A 22,183-nucleotide genomic window follows, 5' to 3' on the forward strand; every position below is an offset into this window, starting at 1 on the left:
TCAAGGGCTTAGATTCTTTTGTTAGATTGTGAGGTCATTTTCAATAGAGCTTAATTTCTATTGAGCAGTTTACATCAGCACAGAGGGACAGCAAAGTTGAGTGTTTTATATTTCTCTGAGAGTGTGCGAAGTGTTAAGTCTAAAAGTGCAAGAGACCACCCCAGTTGAGTCTATGCATGCCACAGATCATGTACAATGGCTCTGGACTTTTCCCAATTTAAAACAGTGTGTGATTCTTCCCTGGTCCCCTCCAGCGAAATCCCAGGACATCAATCAGAATCCCATGACTCAACCCAGCTCATTTACAGCAATCTGTGTGCCAGACCAGAACAGGGCCCATCATGTTCCAGAGAATGGTTTACACAAATGTGTGGCCCAGATTCCCATAGAGTCTGAGCATGGTACATGGACTAACCACAAACTAAGGTAGACACGCGCACGCACACACACACACACACACACACACACACACACACACACACACACACACACACACACACACACACACACACACACACACACACACACACGGCAGGGAATGGGTACAGAGAGAGGGCATTCAGCCCACAGTGCCCGTGCTCACCTACGAAACATGGAGTCATGGAAAATTGTAACATTGACAAGAGACATTCAGCATTCATCTGCAAGCAAACTTCCTGCACAAACATCTTAAGTCTGCTCTCACTTGCTCTTTGATGTTAGCCCTGAAATTATCGCTCTTCAAATTCGTTCTTATCCATTTCCATTTTGAAAGTCGCAGCTGAATCTGCCTTCGCTCTTTCACATATTGTTTTCCACAACAGGAACACGTGTTGCATGAGCAGAGTTTTCCTGATGTTTTCATTTCCTCTTGTGCCGGCCATCTGGTATCTGTACCCTTGAGCATTGAACCAATGGAATCAGTTTCTTCTCGGCTATTCTATCGAGGCCTGGCATGATATTGAAAAGTGAGGGAAAACTCTCCTCAACAGTCTCTTCAATGAGGAAAGGATCCTTAGCTTCTCCAATCTATCCTTGGGGTGCAGATCCCTTATCCATGGAACGATCCTCATGAACCTTTCCTGCACCTTTTTTAGTGCCTTCCCAATGTGTGATGCCACATTCTGGGCACCATGAGCAGGATTCTCTTGCGGGCTTTGGGACTTTGTCACTGAGACCCAATGCATTTACCAGGAGCCAGCTTGGCACAGCTATTTCTACAGTGGTGTCCTCCTAGCTGGCTGTCTCTAAGCTCACTGCCCAATTCAGTACCACAGGCAAACTTCTGACTCAGAGAATTAATCGCTCAGGTGCCTTGGAATTGCCATTGGGAAGCATTGGCATGACTGAGCCACATCAGGATCAGAGAGGGTACCCTCACGTAGAGAGAAAATCACATTTCAGAGGAATCAAGACAGTTGACTCAAGGGAGAAATGGGTATAGTTTTCCCTTTGCCCAGCTCTTTAAGGCCTGGAGCTTCTGTCCCCACTATTGTAGGAAATCATTTTTATGGCAAAAGGTGGGGTGCCACTCTGCCACTGGTGAATTGACAGTGGGCCCTTTAAACTGCCTCTATCTGGAGTCTTATGTCTTCACTTTGGCTGCACACTTCTCTCCCACAGCTCTGCTTTTCTTCCCTGCACCTGGAACACTCACCCCATGTCCTAGTCAAGGCTGAGCCAGTGTTTCATAAAGGCTCACCCTGGCTCCTTGTTTTTGTACACTCTGCCCCTAATTAGTCTGCCCAGACTCCCATATGACTATTTAACCAAGACCTCTCTCTGCCCTGCCACCTTCAATGATTTGGGAACATACACACAGGTATCAGCACTGGTAACAAGCCTGTCATTTGGTGCAATGTATTAAATGCCTATTGGAAGTCCGTATATACATCAACTGTAATATCTCAGAAAGCCTCAGGTTTCACTTCATGTAAAAACAATTAAATCGGATAGCATGATCTATCTTTAAGAAAATTACATTGGCTTTCCTTAATTAATCTATATTTGTCCAAAAGACTGTGGTGCACACAGACACAGACACAAGCTTGTATACACAAACAGCCTCCCATATATACACACATACAAACACACACACTCTCTCACCTCCATTTACACACACACACACACACACACACACACACACACACGTTCACACAAGCACACACCTGCAATGTCTCACCCATGCATGCACGCACAAGCATGATTTCACACACACATGTTATGACAATACACAAACTCACACAGATAAACATTCCCTCGGAAACAAGTGCACACACATAAACATACACATACAGAAATGTTTTCTCACACATGCTTGCATGTATGTACACACACTTACACAAGAACACTCAGGCAAGTCATTCATGTGGTCACTCACATCCATAAGCCATCACACAAAAATGCATGCTCACTCATATGCACATTAACACTTGTATACACAGTTTCATGTCTGGAATTTCTGGGGATTCGTGGAGATCCCAGAAAGGAGAAAAGATTCTTTCTAGAGAGGGATTGGTGGGGGCTGAGGGAAACTATCTTTGACAGAGCTTTTGGATACCTGTTCTAATGTTTCCTCATACCAGTGTCAAATTTAGTTTGATAATATTCCCTCGCTCACTAATGTTCAAGGTACAATATGAATGCAAGCTGGTGCTGTTGTAGGTTATCTGCCAAATGGGTTCCACAATAAGGATGAGCTGTTAGCAGCTCTTCAGATTTTGGGTTGGCAATGTCGAAGTGTGGAAGCTATAGTCTGCCTCAGGATTGTTGACTCAGGAACTGTGGTGTCTTGCCATCAGGTGCTGCCCCTGATTGCCCCCTATTGGTTCTGTTAGATATTGCGTGTGAGAACTGGATGAGGTTCAGGCTGGGGTCTGAGTAATGAGCTTGCAAGCACTCATCATCTCAGATCCCATGTTTAAAACAGCCACTTAGACTACCCACCAGTCAGGAAATAAAATGACAAGAATGTCATTAACATAACAAGACAGACTGGAAGCAGGAGGCCTGACAGAGTTACCTGCCTGCAGAGGGAATAAAGATCAAATGACGGGGGTGGGGGAAAGTCTTTAGATCATAAGACTATAACACACAGGAGCAGAATTAGGCCACTTCTGCTTATTGAGTCTGCTTCACCATTCGACCATGACTGATATGTTTCTCAACCCCACTCTCCTGCCTTCTCCCCGTAGCCTTTGACCCCCTTACTATTCAAGAACCTATCCATCTCTGTCTAAAAGTATTCTCCATGATTTGACCTCCACAGCCCTAGTGGCAATGAGTTCCATGGTGCAGCACGGTGGCTCAGTGGTTAACACTGCTGCCTGTCAGCACCAGTGACCTGGGTGTCTGCGTGGGTTTCCTCTGAGGTGCTCCGGTTTCCTCCCACTGTGGGAAGATGTGCAGGTTAGGGTGGATTGGCCATGGGAAATTGCCTGTAGCATTCAGGGATTGCAGGCTGGGCGGATTAGCCCTGGGAAGTGCAGGGTTACAAAGATAGGGGAGGGGTTGCATCTGAGTGGGATGTTCAATGTAGATTCGATGGGCTGAATAGCCTACTTCCACAAGTAGGTATTCTGTGATTCACTGATTCGCCACCCTGTGGCTGAAGAAACTCCTGTTCATCCTCAGTTCTAGAGGGTTGTCCCTTCATTCTGAGGCTGCGCCTTTGTGTTCTGATCTCTCCTCATGATGGAAACGTTTTTTCCACACCCACTCTATGTCAGGTCTCTCAATATTCTGTAAGCTTCAATCAGATCCCCCTCTTCCCCCATCCTTCTAAAATCTATAGAGTACAGACCCAGAGTCCTCAACCACTCATTATACGATAAGCCCCTCATTCTTGTGAACATCCTCTGGACACCCCCCAACACCAACACATCCTTCCTTAGATATGCGACCTAAAACTGCTCAAAATATTCCAAATGTGGCCAGACCAGAGCCTTATACTGCCTCATCAGTACATATTTGTTCTTGTATTCTAGTCCCCTTGAAATGAATGCTAACATTGCATTTGCCATCCTAATGGCCAACTGAATTTGTAAGTTAACCTTCACAGAATCCTGAAATAGGACTCCCATTGCCCTTTGTGTTTCAGATTTCTGAGGCCTCTCCCCATTTTGAAAATAGTTTATTCTTCCTACCAAAGTGCATTACCTCACACTTTCCCACATTGAATTCCATCTGCCACTTCTCTGCCCATTCCCTTATCTTGTCAAGTCCTACTGCAGCCTCCCTGCTTTGTCAATACTACCTGCCCCACCATCTGCAAATTTAGCAACAATGCTCTTAGTTCCTTTGTCTAGATTATTAATGTATAGTGTGAATAGATTTAGATCCCACTTTGACCCCTGCGGAACCCCTGCAGTTCCAGAACAAGATTCCTTTATCCTTATTTTCCACCATCTGCCAATCAGCCAATCCTCTATCCACCCTCCATCCGTCCTTGCCTGGCTGAGGTAGTTAATCTAAGAGGCGCGATGCCTTTTGAAACTGACATTGACTTGTCAAAGATGTATATAAAGCCTTTTGTACACTGCCTCAATTTTTCTTGGTTGTCAGAAAGATTTCAATGTGGTAAGCAGGGAGTGAGGAACTGTGGGTATTGTTTTTGCCCCTGAACCATGACCTGGGGGTTTATGTCCCATACTAGGACCTGATGCCAGGATATTGTAGTCATTAAGAAATCCAACAGTTAGGGGATGAACTTATAAATCCCTCCAATATACACCAAAGTAAGAGAGGGAGAGATTCCTGATCAGCCAAGTGATAAGGCAATAAATTGGAGCCGCTGCAGTGCTAGCTATAAGCTCAGACTACAACTTGCATATAAATGTGAATGTTCCCACGGCAGCTTAGAGTCTTTGGTGAACTAGAACACACCAGCAGCACTGAAGGAGTGCTGAGCTGTCATCTTTTGAGTCGATGTTAAATCAAGGCCCCTCTCAATTTGGTGTAAAAGATCCCACAGCACTATTTGAAGAACAGGGGAAGAGCCTGTCTGTCAAGATAAAATATTAGAGCAGAATAGGTCAAGAGGCAAGTTAGTGGAGGTGTTGAAAATTAAGAGAGCTTTTTTGTAGAGTCTATCAGGAAGAATTGTAGCTCTTGGCAGAGAACAAACTTAAAATGGCTTGGGACAGAAATGGGCGCAATTACTTCTTTTTTAACGCTGTAACTCCTTTTACTGTTTGCCTGTTCGTATGTAGCACTTGAAGAAAACATTGAAAGTACCTGTTGCTCCAATCGTCTCTGGGGAATCTCGGCTCCATTGATGAGGATTCTGAAAGGGACCACAGACACTGTTAGTTACCAGAGCTGGAACGTAACCAGAATGTCCAGGAGGAGGCAATGAGGAAAAACTTCAGCTTTTTGTGCACTATATAATCACTGCTGAAAACGGGTGGATAATACAAAGCAACAAGAGTGGCCATGCCAACAATATTTCAAATTTGTCATCATAGAATCCCTACAATGTGGAAACAGGCCATTAGGCCCAACAAGTTTATAGTGACCCTCAGAGCATCCCACCCAGACCCATCCCCCTACTCTAGGCATCCCTGGACACTACAAGCAATTTAGTGCAGCCCATCCACCCTACTCTGCACATCTTTCGACTGTGGTAGGAAACCCACACAGGCACGGGGAGAATGTGCAAACTCCACATAGAATCGAACCTGGGATCCTGGCACTGTGAGGCAGCAGTGTTAACCACTGAGCCACTGTGCCATCCCAAATTGAACATGTTATCTACCACATGCAAGATGTTTGGAAAATATATTGCAACGAAGAAGCAGACTGCCTTTCTTCCATTCATGTAAAGTTTCTAAAGGTTATATTCACTGGCATAAAGACTTGGATTGAGTTATTCCTCCATTTAAGTATCGTTAGAAATAAATTTCCCAGAGTTTTGATATTATTTCCTCTCAATGGAGGAAGGAGTTGGATATCCCTCCCTGCTAGGTATTAATTTTGGGCATCTGTGGGCAGCTTCATTGTATGGAATAAAAGGGTTTTACAACCACCCCTGCAGTGGCTCTAACCATCCTGCTCTTCATCTTTTTGAAGATAGCTTCCCCTATTATCTTCAGCCAGCCGTCACTGGAGTGGTCAGGCAGAGACAATGCCTTAAAGCCTCCAGATGAGTAATAAAATTGGCTCCTCTTTATTCAAATGTTAAAGAAACTCATGGGGAGTACCTGTACTACACATTTCTGGACATCCTGGTCAATATTTTTCCCTCAGCCACAATCATAAAAACAGGCTAGATGACTATGTGTCCCAGTACTGTTCGTGGAGTTGCTGTGGGTAATTTGGTTGGCGTGTTTCCTATAGTGAGAGGTACTTCATTTGTCATGAAGCATGTTGGCATATCACAAAGTCATGAAAAGCCATGTACAAATGCAAATCTCCGTTTTGGCCCTGATTCTTTAATGACCTATAAATTCTGCCTATTGATTTAGCCTACAGCATCTAAATAAATTGTCATCTGCGAACTGATCAACAGACTAAATACAGCCTTGACTAGTCCTGTGTGAGTGAAAAAAAAAACCCTGCAGTGTTGCATGTGATTTCTTAATGATATTCCATTCAAAGTGTTTTGTTATTTTAAATTAGAGGCCACCCTGTCACTGTGCTGTCCATTCCAGAGCTGACGAGGTTCCTTTCTGTAATTGCATTGTTGTGTATTTACTGCTCACAGCTGTGTTATTTTGACATGTGCTGGGGCTGAAATGCAGTTCTACAGTTGAAACTCTCTGAAAACTTTCTGATCCAGTGACCATTCTTCATGTGTGTGTAGCTACACAGTGAGTGCCAAGATACTGAAGCACCTAGTTCCTGAAGCAATCCATTGTGGAGTAAAGGCCAACTGTACTTTTATTCTAAGAATAGCTACTGAGCATGTGCATAAATATCTATGCCCTCTTTTACAAACCCTTGTACAGAGTTATGTTCAATGAATACTGTGAATGTTCACCCATCTGAGTGTAGACCTGACCACGCAACATGGTGGCAGCGTTGATCAGACCCACAGATCCTGAGGCGAGTAGCAAGAAGTGCCTCAGGTGAAACCAACAATAGTACATTGCTACAGGGGAAGGATATGATCCGGCTGGCCATCTGAGCAGCACTGTGGGGGTTAAAAGCCCAAAAAAGGTGCTCTGTGGCATCACGTGGTGGGTGAAGCAATTCCAGATTTTGAGTCTATTCTGAAAGCGAACGCCCAGTGCTTTGAATGGCTCAACAAAACACAAAAAGTGGAACAAATCCAGCCCAGATAATTAACGTTCCATCAGCTTACTCTCAATCTTCAAGTTTGGGAAGACGGTCATCAACAGTGCTGCCAAGAAGCAATTGTAAAAGAATAGCCTGCTCAATGACGCACAGTTTCAGTTCCACCAGCACGACTCAGCTTCTGAACTCATTCCAGTCTTGGTGCAGTGAAGGACAATAAGTGGGGAGGTGAGTGATTGCTTTTGGCATCAAGGCTATATTTGATTGGGAGTAGCATCAAGGAGCCCGAACAAAATTGGAGTCAGTGGGAATCAGGGGGATATTCTTCATTGGTTAGAGCCATATCTAGTACAAAAGAAGATGATTGTGGTTACTGGAAGTCATCTCAGTTCCAGGACACCTCTGCAGGAGTTCCTCAGGGCCATGTCCCTAGGCCCAAACATCTTCAGCTGCTTCATCAATGACTTTCCCTCCATCATAAGGTCAGAGGTGGGGATGTTCGTTGAAGTTTGCAGGATGTTCAGCACCATTTGTGACTCCTCATATACTGAAGCAGTCCATGTCCAAATGCAGGAAATCTTGTACAAATCCAGGCTTGTGCTGATAAGTGGCAAGTGATATTTATGCCACACAAATGCCAAGCAATAGCTATCTCTAACAAGAGTAAATATGATCATTTATTTCACATTCAATGGCATTACCATCACTGAATGTCCCACTATCAACATCCATTATCATTGACTAGAAACTGAACTGGACTCAACACATAAATACAATGGCTGTAGAGCAGGTTAGAAAGTAGGAATCCAGCAAGGGGTAACTCACCTCCTGACTCCCCCCAAAAATCAATCCACCATCCAAAACACACAAGTCAGGAGTGTGATGAAATGCTCCCCGTTGTCTGGATGAGTACACCATTGAAAAAGCTTAAAACTATCCAGGAAAATGTAACCTGCTTGATTGACACTTCATCCAATGCCTTCTCGAGGGAAGTTAGAGATGGGCAATAAATGCTGGAAAGAATTTACAAAGAAAGGAGCCATTGTCTAATGGTGGTCTTTTTAGCTAATGCAGAGTATGTCCCCAAACAGTGTCCTTGCAAGCAAATGATAGCCACAAAACATTTTTATGATTGGGGAACTGATGGTTTTCTCTTTATTCCCTGTACTCGTGCTTTTACTCACAACAGAAATCAGTGTATAGCAACAAATGGTCACTGAGTTGCTGATATAGATAATTTAGTTGTAACTACAAATCAGTAACCACTAGATAATCACAACAGAAAAAGGAAGCTTTACATTTATATAACTCTTCTCATGACTACGGGACAAGCCAAAGTCCTTTACAACAAATCAAATACATTTCTTTAAAATACAGTCACTATTGGAATGGCAGGAAATTCCATTGCCCAAATAGGCACAGCAAGCTCCCACATACAGCACTGTGATAAATGATCAGACAACAAAACATTTTATTCTATCTCGGAGAGAGCAGGCAGCACCTGAGTTTAAAATCTCAGTCAGAAAGCTAAACACAGAGAACTGATCGACCACCAATCAGGCCAACACTCAATGTAAGCAATCTATTAGCACCCAACGTCAATAACTAACGCTGATTAGAGGTCTCCTTTCTGTGATAACTACTGTTTCTTACCCCTTGTTATTGATGAGAATGCCCCTCCTGACACAGTACGGTTCGTCCAAGGCATGGATAGCCGATTTGGGATTCTCCACAAATTTAGACCAGAAGAGGGTGTATTCAGCGAGAGCTCCAGCCATGGCAGTGCCAAGGACTGCCTGTACTGAAGGGTGGCCTAGGGATGTCACAGCTCCACCTGATCCCATGGTCAATCAGCGTAATATGATGCCCCTTCAGTTTCAAACAGGTTCATGTTGCCCGGAGAATTCTTGCTTCATGTTCGTACATTTGATAGTCAGGCTCTTAACCCTTTCAGTGAACTTTCTGACCCATCAAACGCGACTCTTGCTATAAGGCAATAATTAGCATTTTCAGTCACTGGTAGCCATTTTGGACAAATAGTCATTCCTCATGAGCTCCCTGGGATCAGGCGCTGTTAAATGTGAAGTATCCCACCGAAAGATAAACAAGTGTTTATCTCATTTCTTCACAACATCCTGACACAATCTTACAGAGAACAAATGACTTTTTTCCCCCAGAGGGTTGACTCTGTTTTAATGAGGGAAATTAATGCAGATCAAGCTCCCACCTACAGCAATCTGATTATGGTCTGTTTTCTATGTTAATTGAGGGACACCGCACTCCTGTTCGAACTGGTGTCGTGGCATCTGTTCCAACCACCTGTGAGGCCAGTACAAACATCTGACACTGAAGCTGAAAATATCACCGAGCCACGGGCAAAATCTTGATTCTAACCCTCACCCAGAAAACCCCACTTCGCTGCTGAGCGGAATTGAATGTGCAATTACAACCAGTCACCTGGCTGACTCTGACCTTCTAGAGGTCATTGGGTTCTGAGAACAGGAACCCTACCTCACCCACCGTGAGAGAGGGGCGAGGAGCAACCAATGAACTGAGATCACTGTGGAAACAGAGCAGGTCACCCAGAGCTGAGGGGGAGTGCTGTATTAATGGTGATACTCCCTGTCTTTGTAACCAGACAGAAACATCACAGGGAGAAAATTACTTTCCCTTTTGAAATATTAATGGACCATCTGTGGTGATGGTGTTAATTAAAGGCGGATAAAGTGCCTGTAAATAATGTCCTATGAAGCAATTTGCTCTTACCTTGGTACTGACATTAGATGCTGGCTGTTCGATCGGCAGCACTCCCCCCCCCATTTTTGAGGAAGAGAATCCCGGGACTCTTACCCCATTTGAGCAAATGGTTTGGCTGCTATTTCCTGTACTGCACTGTAGGGGTGCGGCAAACCCCTGCTTCAGAGATGAGATGTTGAAGGTAGACTCCTCCTGCTCTCTCAGATAGATGGAAACAATCTCATGACACTATTCAGGAACAAGCAGGAGAATCCTGTCTCATCTACATCCTTCAAACAACACATTGAAGCCAATTTTCTGGACATTGTCACGTTCCTGTTTTGTGGGATCTTATTATGCACAAGTTGACCGTAGCCTTTCCCTTCCTGCAACAGTCACTACACATCATGGTTAATTGGGTCTTGGGATGCCTTGACATTGCAAATAATGTTATAAAGATGGAAATCCCTCATTTTCTGTATGTTCAGTTCCTTGGGATTTTTCCAATAAAGACCCACAGTCCAGGCACACATTTCGGCTTTAGTTGGGAATTGCTTAGCTACACCATGGAACAATGTAGGTTCCAGCTGGGCTACCACCATTCACACACTGTAGTACACCTCTGTACAGGTAGCTTTCTCTGGAAGAAAATTGAAGTATCTGTATCATATTGTGCGTTTAATGGCTACCCAACCCGAAGAGAAAGCAACTGATACTAGAGGTGACATAATGTGACAAATGTCAAGCCACAGTGTCATTACAAAGAAACCAATTCAACGATACAAGCATAGGAATGGATGTTGGCCATTCAGCCCCTGGATCCATTCAATAAGATTATGGCTAATCTGTTTAGTTTCTGAATCCCACATTCTCATCTCCCTCCAATAAGATTTGATTGCCCTGCCTAACAGGAGTTGATCTACACCTGCCTTAAAAATATTCCATGATGCACCTCCACCGCTTTTGACACAAAGAGTTCAAAAATTGTACACCTATCTGAGAGAAAAGATTTCTCATCGTCCAGGTCTTAAATGGGCAATCCCTGACTTTGAAACAGTGTCTCCTTGATCTGGACTCACCCAGAAGAAGAAACAACTTTTCCACATTTGTCTTGCCAAGACCATTCAGGATCAGTGCTGAAGAATGGCCATAGATAATAGAATCCCTGCAGTGTGGAAGCAGGCCATTCAGCCCATCAAGTCCACACCAATCTTGCAAAGAACATCCTACCCAGACCCATCACCTTACCCTATCCTTGCATTTCCCATGCCAATTCCACACAGCCTACACAATTTAGCACGTCCAATCCACCCACCCTGCACATCTGTGAACTGTGGGAGGAAACCAGTGCACCCAGAGGAAACCGTAAAGACACGGTGAAAATGTGTAAACTCCATTGACAGTTGCCTGAGATCGTACTTTGTGTGGCACATTGTCAAATGCCTCTTTGATTTCCAAATACGGAACATCCACAGCGGGATTTCCAAAAATGGAGATTGGGATGTGAAATGGTGTGGTGAGCTCTGAGGCTAGTGTGGATCTCGGAGACTGAGTTAAACCAGCTGTACTCATGCTTCAAAAGACCCTGATTATCAACGTGCTCAGTTAGGACTCCCGATGACTTTCAAGTCTCAAGATGGCTGACAGTCGAAAACGTTTGGGAAGCGCCAGTTTATGGGTTCCCCTTCCTCCCCAGTGCATAGTAGTCCTTCATGATATCCGCTTAATGAAACCATGCTAACTCTTCTTGATTACTTTGAGCTTTTCTAAGTGCACAGTTGTGACCTCCTTAATTATCGATACAAATGTCTTCCCTGGGATAGATGTCAAGCCAACAGGCTGATAATTCCTGTTAACTGCCTCTCCTCCTTCTTGAGGAGCAGTAGTTAGTATTTCCAGTCTGATGGGGCTTTTAAGTCCGAAGCAAAATAGAATTCCAATGGAAGTGTAACTGGACTCAAAACATTAACTTTGCTTTTGTCCCCCCATAGATGCTGTCAGACCTCCTGAATTTCTCCAGTGTTTTCTGTTTACATTTCAGATCTTCAGATTTGCAGTATTTTTCTTTTATCTCCTTACTACCTATTCTTATTAATTTCTTATTATATTAATTCTTACATTTTAGAAGACTGACATCTAATTTACTTCCTCTTTTCCTTTTTCAAGCCACGTAGAACGTCTTGCTCACAACCATAAACAGAAATTGCTGGAAAAGCTCAGCAGGTCTGGCAGTGTCAATGGAGAGAAATCAGAGTTAATGTTTCAGGTCGAGTGACCCTACCTCAAAACAGTTCTGCCAGACCTGCTGAGCTTTTCCAATAATTTCTGTTTTTATTTCTGATTGACAGCACACGCAGCTCTTTCAGTTTTTGTTTAGATCCTCTTGCTATCCATTTAACATTCTTATCTGGCTTCTCCTTTCTCTGATTAACCTGTCAGTCATGGTGCACCATTCTTAATATTCTCTCTGATCTTTTGATGCACTGTTCATCTTTCCGCAGTCATGCACATTTTCCTGAAGTTTGACATTATCCCTAAATTCTTTAAGTACCCACAGATTGGGTGCTACCTTAGAACTTTTTTTATAGTATTAATATGCTTATTTTGAGTGTTCTGTAATGTGTCATGAAAGTTAGGGGCCGGGGCTCTTGTCTCTCGCTAAGAGAAGGCTGAGCAGTGACCTAATACATCAGGGTACTGAAAGGGGTTGATAAGGTTTCAAGGCTGTTGCTGTGCAGACTCAGCCACGCTGAAGTGACGCTCATCTGAAGAACCAACACACGCTCAATGGGGCCATGTCACTGTAAAGATTCTGCGATTGTGTTCCTGTTCTGCAGCTACCACAAGGTGGCAGTGTGCATACCAGTGAAGGATGATAGATTCAGAGATAATGGGAACTGCAGATGCTGGAGATTCCAAGATAATAAAATGTGAGGCTGGATGAACACAGCAGGCCAAGCAGCATCTCAGGAGCACAAAAGCTGACGTTTCGGGCCTAGAAGGGTCTAAGGATGATAGATTTCCTGGTTCTTTAATGAACCTAATGGATTTTTACACCAATCAGTGATAGTCACCATGGCCACTCTTGTGAAGCTAGCTTTGTACAAATATTTCATATATTGCAGATTTACTAATTGAACACAAACTCCACTCACGGCTGTGGTGTGCTAGCGTGTATATCTGAATAGCCAGTCTCGTGGCATGACTAGTGTTGCATGGCACACATGCATATTTATTTTCATTTTGCCATGGACTCTTCTCTAAAGGTGCTCTGTGAAATTGCCACCTGAGCTGCTCTAAAAAAGGCTTCTCGAATTTTTGTAGAAACCTATCTGGTTCACTAATACCCTTTAGGAAAGAAAACCCCCTGTCTCTGATGAAGGGTCTAGGCCCGAAACGTCAGCTTTTGTGCTCCTGAGATGCTGCTTGTCCTGCTGTGTTCATCCAGCTCCACACTTTGTTATCTCGGATTCTCCAGCATCTGCAGTTCCCATTACCCCTGTTCTGGCCTGCTGATTCCAAATCAGACAGGCCTGTTCCTTTAGGACAGCTACATGACATCATAGCATTATATCTAGCTCCCCTTCAGTCAGACTCTTTGAGTCATGGAGTTAGAGTACTGTGTTCTGACAGTCAACTATATGTTGATAATGTACAGTAATATCAGAAAACACAGGACCCAGGCCATATGTGTATGTGTGTGTGATACTGGAGTCTTATCATTGTTGTTGTTATGCATAAACTTCAAGATATCTGATTCAAAAAGAACCTGATTACCTCTGGTATACGCTGCATGGGCTAATGTAGACAGCCAAAAAATGCATAATGGACTAAAAGTGATTCCAAATTCAGTCATTCACTTCAAGGCTAGTTAGGGGTGTGTACCTGCATGTCATGGAGGACTACCCTTTAAAAGAGCCAAGTTTCTGCAACCAGCTCTGAAAACCTAACCCTTTCTGTCAATCTGGTTAATCTAAGTTGTGACAATTCCAAGCCCGTTTCTGAGTTACAGAACTGAATGCAATATTGTAAACGGGGTTTAATCAGAGCTGTGAGTGACCAAAGCATCATCTACTCTACCATAAAATGTAGATCAACAATCTATGAAGCTTATTGGTTGTGTTTTGAACCCGAAAAACTTACTGGTTAAACACCCAACTCTCTCTACAGCCCCTCATTTCTCACTATTTAAAACATAACTCAGTGCAGACCCAAAATAGATGAGTTCATTAGAGCCCCAGCTGCTATGGCTTCACTCACACTGAAAGGTTTTCAAAATGTGGACTCACGTTTCTGAGGTCCAGATATCATGTAAGGCGTCTGACTGCAGAGGCATCTTTCAGGAGCCGTGCCTTTGTGGACTGGAAGCCTCAGGGCCAGCAGGTAGCTCGGAGAAATCTGATTAGCAGAATGACTTGTCGTCATTAAGAAGATTTCATTAGCAAAGTGCACGTGTGCTGACAAAAGCTTACAACATCTCCATCTGTTCCGAGCGATGGCAAATTGACTCAATAAGCAGGGATGTCGGCACTGTGTTTTCCATTCTCTTGCACTGTAGCATGAGAGTCAGGAGAGACAGGAATGCGTCCAGATGAGAGATATGTTCTCCTTCTCCATCTCCACAATTTCCTGGGCTGCAATCTTTAAATTAGAATTGAGAAATTTAAAATAAAATTTGAAGGTTTTTTAAAAAGGGCATGGCAGGCAATTTTTTTACACAGAGAGCAGCTCATGTGGGGAACGCACATCCAGAGGAAGTGGTGGATGTGGGTACAATTACAATGTTTAAAAGACATTTGGATAAGTTCGTAAATAAGAAATGTTTGTAGGGATATGGGCCAAGTGCAGGCAGGTGGGACTAGTTCAGTCAGCATGGACTGGTTAGACTGAAGGGTCTGTTTCCATCCTGTGCAACTTTATATTTCGATGACTTTGGAATGACTGAGCAGATCCTCTTCAAGGCATGACTCCTCCTAGCTGCCTGCCCTCCAGGAAGAAGGTTGTGGGGGTAGAGTTTCAACTTGAGGATCCATCAGTGGAGAGAGAGGGAGGAAATAGAATCTCCATTGGAGTCCTCAACCAGTCGATGAGAAGTTCAACTTCCTTCATCCTGGTCTGGTGTTGTGTTTCTGGACTAAAGGCTGATTGAAGGTGAAGGTGATATGAGTAGAAATGGTTTTGATAGCAGGGAAAACAGAGAGGATGTAGGACTGTTTGTGTAGGGCTTCACAGAATTGTTATGGGCTATTCAGCCCATTGTGTCTGCACTAGCTCAAAACACTTTGACTTAGCGCCAACCTCTTGCCTTTTCCCTGCATATTGTTCCAGTTTAAATAATCATCCAATGCCCTCCTGAATGTCTCCACCACATTTCCAGGTGATGCATTCCAGCCTCCAACCACACTCTGTGTGAAAAATGCTCTTTCTCATCTCGCAATTGCTTCTTTTACAAATGCTTCAAATCTGTGTCCCCAGTTCTCGTCCACCTTCTGACTGACAGGAGTTTCTCCCCAAATGCTCTGACCATACCCTCATGATTTTAAAAACTTTTATGCAATCTCCTCTTCTGCTTCTCCTCTCTGAGGAGAACAGTCACATCTTCTCCAAGCTTTCTTTGGAACTGAAGTTTCCTGACCCTGGAACCAACTCTCATGAACCACCTCTGTGTGTTCTCCAGTGCATTTGCATTCTTCCTAAAGTGTTCTGGCCAGAACTGTACACATTGCTTGAGATGAGGTCTAACCAGTGGCTTGAATACATTCAACATCACCTCCCTGCTGTTGTGTTCTGTGCATCTGTTCTTGAAGCCTAGAATACTGCCTGCTTTCTTAGTGGCCCTCTCTATCTGTCCCGCCACTTTTAATGAGCCCTATGCACTCAGGTCCCTCTCCTCCTGCACACCCTTTAGAATAGTATCCTTCATCTTGGACTGATCTCCGTATTCCTCACACCAAATTGTACCATGCCACATTTCTGAATTTCATTTACCACCTGTCTGCCCACTCCATGTCAATGTCATTTTGAACTTCTGTATGGTCCTTGCAAAGTTCACAGTGCTCCCAAGTTTTGCCTTGTCCCTTGTAGAAAGATCAAGATAACTTTTATCTATGAAAAAGCACAGGTCCCAATACTGACCTCTAAGGAACTTCACTGCAAACCCTGCCCCAGTTTTAAAAAAAATCCATTAACCATTACTCTTTCTTTCCTAAACCTCAACCATGTTGCCACTGTCTCCTTTGTTCGATGCCCCTATAACTGTTCTTACAAGTCTGTTGTGTGCCACTGTATCGAACAGGTTTTTGGACTTTCTTGTATACTCTTTCCACCTCACTGGGATATGTGTTGAAAATCAAGGCCCCCTATACCTGAGTCATTGCAAATGATGAAGACAGCTAGGGATATTCTTGACAACAGGATAATTACAGAGGAATTGTAGGCACCCAGGCCTATATGTTACACAAACTTTTTACCATACAGCTATGAACATTTACATATCGAGACAGAGGCCTCGCTTGTTCTCCGCTGTTGGAAGCAGAGTGTCGGGCAAGTTGAACTGATCCCTCGGATTTGGCCTTCGGCACTGGGGAAGTGTTGCAGATCAAACTACTCTGATTAGGGTCAACAGGAGTGTCCCATCGGCACACATTCTGTACCCAGACAGAAGGGTCTATGGTAGTATCCTTTATTCAAGTTTCAAGCTTCACCTGCTCCATACATTTGTCAAAATATGCTTGAATAAGTTTATTAAGATAGCTAATTATCTGCAGCTGCAATTAGCTAAATATTTCAGTAGAGGGCACCAGACACCAAAGAGTTGTTAGATAATAAAATGTGAGGCTGGATGAACACAGCAGGCCAAGCACCATCTCAGGAGCACAAAAGCTGACGTTTCGGGCCTAGACCCTTCATCAGAGAGGGGGACGGGGAGAGGGAACTGGAATAAATAGGGAGAGAGGGGGAGGCGGACTGAAGATGGAGAGTAAAGAAGATAGGTGGAGAGAGTGTAGGTGGGGAGGTAGGGAGGGGATAGGTCAGTCCAGGGAAGACGGACAGGTCAAGGAGGTGGGATGAGGTTAGTAGGTAGCTGGGGGTGCGGCTACCCCAAGCCGCACCCCCAGCTACCTACTAACCTCATCCCACCTCCTTGACCTGTCCGTCTTCCCTGGACTGACCTATCCCCTCCCTACCTCCCCACGTACACTCTCTCCACCTATCTTCTTTACTCTCCATCTTCGGTCCGCCTCCCCCTCTCTCCCTATTTATTCCAGTTCCCTCTCCCCGTCCCCCTCTCTGATGAAGGGTCTAGGCCCGAAACGTCAGCTTTTGTGCTCCTGAGATGCTGCTTGGCCTGCTGTGTTCATCCAGCCTCACATTTTATTATCTTGGAATTCTCCAGCATCTGCAGTTCCCATTATCACCAAAGAGTTGTTAGCAATGATTGAGCATTTTGCAAAGAGATTGGGCCCCTCACATTGAAACCCTTCCAAGCGTTTTGCAGTCCATTTTTGCATTTAGTCTTTTTGTAGACAAATTGGTCAGTCATTTTGTGCATACCCAGGCCCCACAAATAATAAAGGACCATGTTATCCTAAGTTTCACTTCAGATTACTTGCTCTAACACAGGATGATGTGCAGATGACTTTCCTGTTCTTGGTCAATTATATTTTGTAAGCAGGCTGACCTGTGTGCTATCATGCTGAATTACTGTTGACAGGACTTCGTCTCATGGGTTTGCTTTTACATTTCCATATGTTCACATACAACTCTTCATAGCCACTTGTTTCTTATCCTTAAGGATCATATTCTTCAGCGAGTGACCAAGGAGATGCAACAGGCATTCTGAAAAGCCCTCTTCGCAATATCTTCCATCGAGTCAGGGATTGTTCCAATGGTACAAACTGGTTTGTATGGGGCCTACTTAAAAGAAGAGGGCAAATCAGAGGATCTGCAGGCCTAACAGCCTGATGTCTACCACTGAGAAGGTAGTAAAATGGACTGTAAGAGATACCCTTTTATAATCAATGGGAAGGGACAAGGCTATTAGAAATTGCCAAAACAAATGTCAAGAAAATATCTTGTGGCTCATAAATTTGGTGAGTCTTTTGAGGATGTCACTCAGATCGTGAATGGAAGGAATCTTGGTAGATACTGTCTACCTGAATGGCCAGGAATTCTTCAATTTTAGATTACTCAAAATATAGAATCTTGTATTCAGTGCATATTTGAAATGCAGAATTGCAAATCAATTCCAGTCCAGCAGCCAAATCTTGTAGATAATGGACAAGGTTCAGTTAGATTTGTTAGAGCAGTGTCTGTCCCAGGGATTAATCAAAGGGGCCTTTAGTCTTTATTCATGTCTGAGCTTGCAGCATTAGGTGCATGTTAAGTAAATTTGCAGATGACACACAAAATCTGTACAAGTCTTAGGGCACCAAATTAGTGCAGTTGGATCCAAAAGCATTTATCTATGTATGCGTCACATATTGGCAATTACAGGAACAATGCTAAAATAAGTTCAGCGTGAAAAAGATTGATGTATTATCATTCAGAGCTCATCGAAGATTAGAATCCTCACACTGTGGAAACAGGCTGTTTGGCCCAACTAGTCAACACTAAACCTCTGAAGAGCTTTTCACGCAGATCTGTTCCCTACAACACTGCATTTCCCAAGGCTAACCTACACACCCCTGAAATCTTTGGCAATTTAGTATGGCCAATCCACCTAACCTGCACATCTTTGGACTGTGGAAGGAAACCCACAAAGATACAGGGAGAACATTCCATCTCCACACAGACAGTGACCCGAGGGTGAAATTGAACCCATGTCCCTGGTACTGTAAGACAGTAGTGCTAACCACTGAGCCACTGCGGGATTCTCAGCTTCAGCGTCATTTCTAAAGCCCATCTGTGCACTAGGTCTAGCTTTGCAAGCCTAAAGCTGTCCTTCCCTTTGGGAGGGGAACCAAAGAGAAACACTTCTCAGGGCACATTGGTGGCACAGCTGAAGCTCCGCTCCAAATACATGTGCACATTTGTTAAGATATTGCTGTTTAAAATACACATAAAATACATGCTCATCCCACCCTAGAATCCTGCAGAAGGGAGCGCTACCTTTTCACCAATGCCCAGCGTAGCAGAACATTTTCCCGTTGTTGAATGTGGGGCCATCACACACCGGAAAGTCTTTAAGTGGGTGAAAACTTCTTCTTTATGAACTGAGTGCCAATCAAGTCCTGTCTAGCTTGTTATGCATGACACTGCGCCTATCTGTCATTCCGAAAGTGATGTTCCTCTTGTGCAATGTCTTCATCCTCATCCTCAGAAGAATGCCCCTGCTCTCCCAGCTCCTCAGTTTCAGTGCCCTCTTTACCAGTTCCAGTTATGCTGAGTGCAGCATGATGGATCTATGTGGCAGCATATATCTGGGGAGAGTTACAAGTGCCCCCTACCCAGGTAGACAAATGTAAGCATCAGAGCCTCATCCTAAGGAGGTCTCTTGCCTGCTCCATGATGGTCTTGGTGGAGGAATAGACAACATTGTATCTACACTTGGCCCTAGCTATGGTTACAGTGTCACCGAGTCATAGACCCATACAGCCAGAAACAGACTCTTTGGTCTAAGCTGGCCATGCTGACCAAGTTTCCCAAACCAAACTAGTCCCATTTGCTTGCATTTGGCCAATTTCCCCCAAACCTTTCCTGTCCATGTATCTGTTAAATGTTGTAACTGTGCCTTTTATGAGCTGAGTGTCATCCACCACTTACTCTGGCAGTTCATTCCACATGTGAGCCACCCGCTGTGTGATAAAGTCGCCCCTTTTAAATCCTTCTTCTCGCACCTTGAAAGTATGACCCCTCGTTTTGAATCCACCCTAGGAAAAAGACCTTTGTTATTCACCCTATCAGTGTCGCTTGTTATTTTATAAACCTCTGTGGGGTATCCTCAACCTCCTATGCTCCAATGAAAAAAGCCCCAGCCTATCCTCGTAACTCAAACCCTGGCAGCATCTTGGTAAATTCTTTCTGAATCGTCTCCAATTTAATAATACGCTTCCTGTAGCAGGGCAACCCAGAACTGTACACAACACTCAAAGGAGACCTTACCAGCTTCCTGTACAATCATGACATGATGTTCCAACACCTGTACTGAAAAGCCTGAGCTATGAAGATGATCATGTTTGTTGGGCATCCAATTTGTGATGTTTTCACATACGCTTCCGTTCAGTGAGACAGAGAGGACCCTGACTAGGAGGGCCATGGAATGCCTCTGCATCAAAGGTGTCTAAGATTAGGCTGTTTGATAAGACAAGAGCTCATGTTGTTGGGGATATTAATGTGGATAGAGGATTGGCTGACTAACATAAGGCAGAGAGGTGAGATATGGGGACATTTTCAGGAAGGCAACCTATATCTAGTGGAGTGCCACGGGAATCAGTGCTGGGGCTACATTCATTCTCAACCCACATTAATAACTTAGAAAATGCAAGTGAATGTCAGTTTGTGGATAACACAAAAATAGTTGGAAAATCAAGTGGTGAGGATGGCACAAGGAGTAAGCAGAGGATTATAGAGAATTTGTCTGATTTCTTGGAGGACAAGGAGAAAGCTATTGAAATGCTACTGGAAACAGAAGCCAGAAATAGTCACAGGACGATCTTGGATGAAAAGGAACAATCCATTCTAAAAAAACGGTGAGAACTTGTTCACATTTTAAGATATAGATACCATCGTGAGGCAGTGGACAACACACAGAATCAACCAAGCAGCTGATACTAATGCTCAGTGACAATGCTTTGGAATAACAAGGCTTCACACACATGGGCAGCCAAGAAAAAAGAATGCTACATCAGTAAGATCAGGTCACTTCCAGAAGATGTGCAGAAGTTAGGCACAATAGCAGATCAACAAACAGCCAAATGCTTCCCCTTCTGAAGAGGCAGTTGAGCTGCTTTAATGAGGAAAAAATAATCACATTAGAAAATATACCACAATGGCAAAGATACTTGTGCATATATAGGGGAAATTGCTACTTTAAATGGAAGAGGTGGCATATTGGCTCAATGGTTAGCACTTCTGCCTTACAGCATCAGTGACCCATACTTCGGGCGACTGTCTGTGTGGAGTTTGCATGTGCTCCCTGTGTCTGTGTGGGTTTCTTCCAGCTGCTCCGGTTTCCTCCTCCAGCCCCAATGCATGCAGTTTATGGGGGCTAGCTATGGGAAATGAAGAGTTACAGGGATAGGGTGGGGTGCTCTTTGTAGGGTCAGTATGGGCTCGAAAGGGTGAATGACCTGCTCCCACACTGTAGAGGTTCTATGGTGAGTCAACCAAACCAAGTGTCACAAACATATTGACATCGATGGACATTTTTATCAGTTTTAAGCTTGATACAAGAACGGGTGTCACTGTCCTGTGAGATGAAATACCAGGGTTGAATATGAAGGGGTTACAGACAGCAGAACTAAAACTCCATGGCCCAAGGGGAACATATCCCAGACAAAAGTGCTACAAATAACGTGATAGTACAAACAGTATAACAGAGTTGAAAATATGTATGTAATTCACAATCTACACTTCTTCTATTTGAATCCTTGGCAACATCTACACTCAATATCCATATGGGAGCAGATCTTTGACAACTCCCAATAGAACAATTAGTCCAGACACAAACCATTCTCATCCAAGATAACAAAGTGTGGAGCTGGATGCACACAGCAGGCCAAGCAGCATCTCAGGAGCACAAAAGCTGACGTTTCGGGCCTAGACCCTTCATCAGAGAGGGGGATGGGGAGAGGGAACTGGAATAAATAGGGAGAGAGGGGGAGGCGGACCGAAGATGGAGAGAAAAGAAGATAGGTGGAGAGGAGAGTATAGGTGGGGAGGTAGGGAGGGGAAAGGTCAGTCCAGGGAAGACGGACAGGTCAAGGAGGTGGGATGAAGTTAGTAGGTAGGAAATGGAGGTGCGGCTTGAGGTAGGAGGAAGGGATAGGAACGAGGAAGAACAGGTTAGGGAGGCGGGGATGAGCTGGGCTGGTTTTGGGATGCGGTGGGGGAAGGGGAGATTTTGAAGCTTGTGAAGTCCACATTGATACCATTGGGCTGCAGGGTTCCCAAGCGGAATGTGAGTTGCTGTTCCTGCAACCTTCGGGTGGCATCATTGTGGTACTGTAGGAGGCCCATGATGGACATGTCGTCTGAGGAATGGGAGAAGGAGTTAAAATGGTGGTTAAAC

The 22,183-nt window shown here is 44.1% G+C and overlaps 1 protein-coding gene across 8 annotated transcripts in view; it reads right to left on the reverse strand.

Annotated features, from left to right (window-relative positions):
• Positions 1–14,350, reverse strand: part of LOC125462715 (tubby-related protein 3-like) — a 108,629-nt gene extending 94,279 nt beyond the window's left edge. For 6 of the 8 annotated variants that reach the window (XM_048552969.1, XM_048552968.1, XM_048552978.1 and 3 more), the window contains exons 1-2: positions 14,241–14,350; positions 5,215–5,263 (exon numbers count right to left, since the gene is read on the reverse strand). In XM_048552969.1, the coding sequence (XP_048408926.1) occupies positions 5,215–5,263; positions 14,241–14,287 (96 nt within the window). In that variant the 5' untranslated portion in view covers positions 14,288–14,350. The remainder of the gene's footprint in view (positions 1–5,214; positions 5,264–14,240) is intronic. The other 2 variants (XM_048552972.1, XM_048552977.2) reach the window with 2 other exon arrangements.
• Between the last annotated feature and the right edge of the window lie 7,833 nt (positions 14,351–22,183).

Source organism: Stegostoma tigrinum, chromosome 21, assembly GCF_030684315.1.
Source record: "Stegostoma tigrinum isolate sSteTig4 chromosome 21, sSteTig4.hap1, whole genome shotgun sequence".
Lineage (NCBI taxonomy): Eukaryota > Metazoa > Chordata > Chondrichthyes > Orectolobiformes > Stegostomatidae > Stegostoma > Stegostoma tigrinum.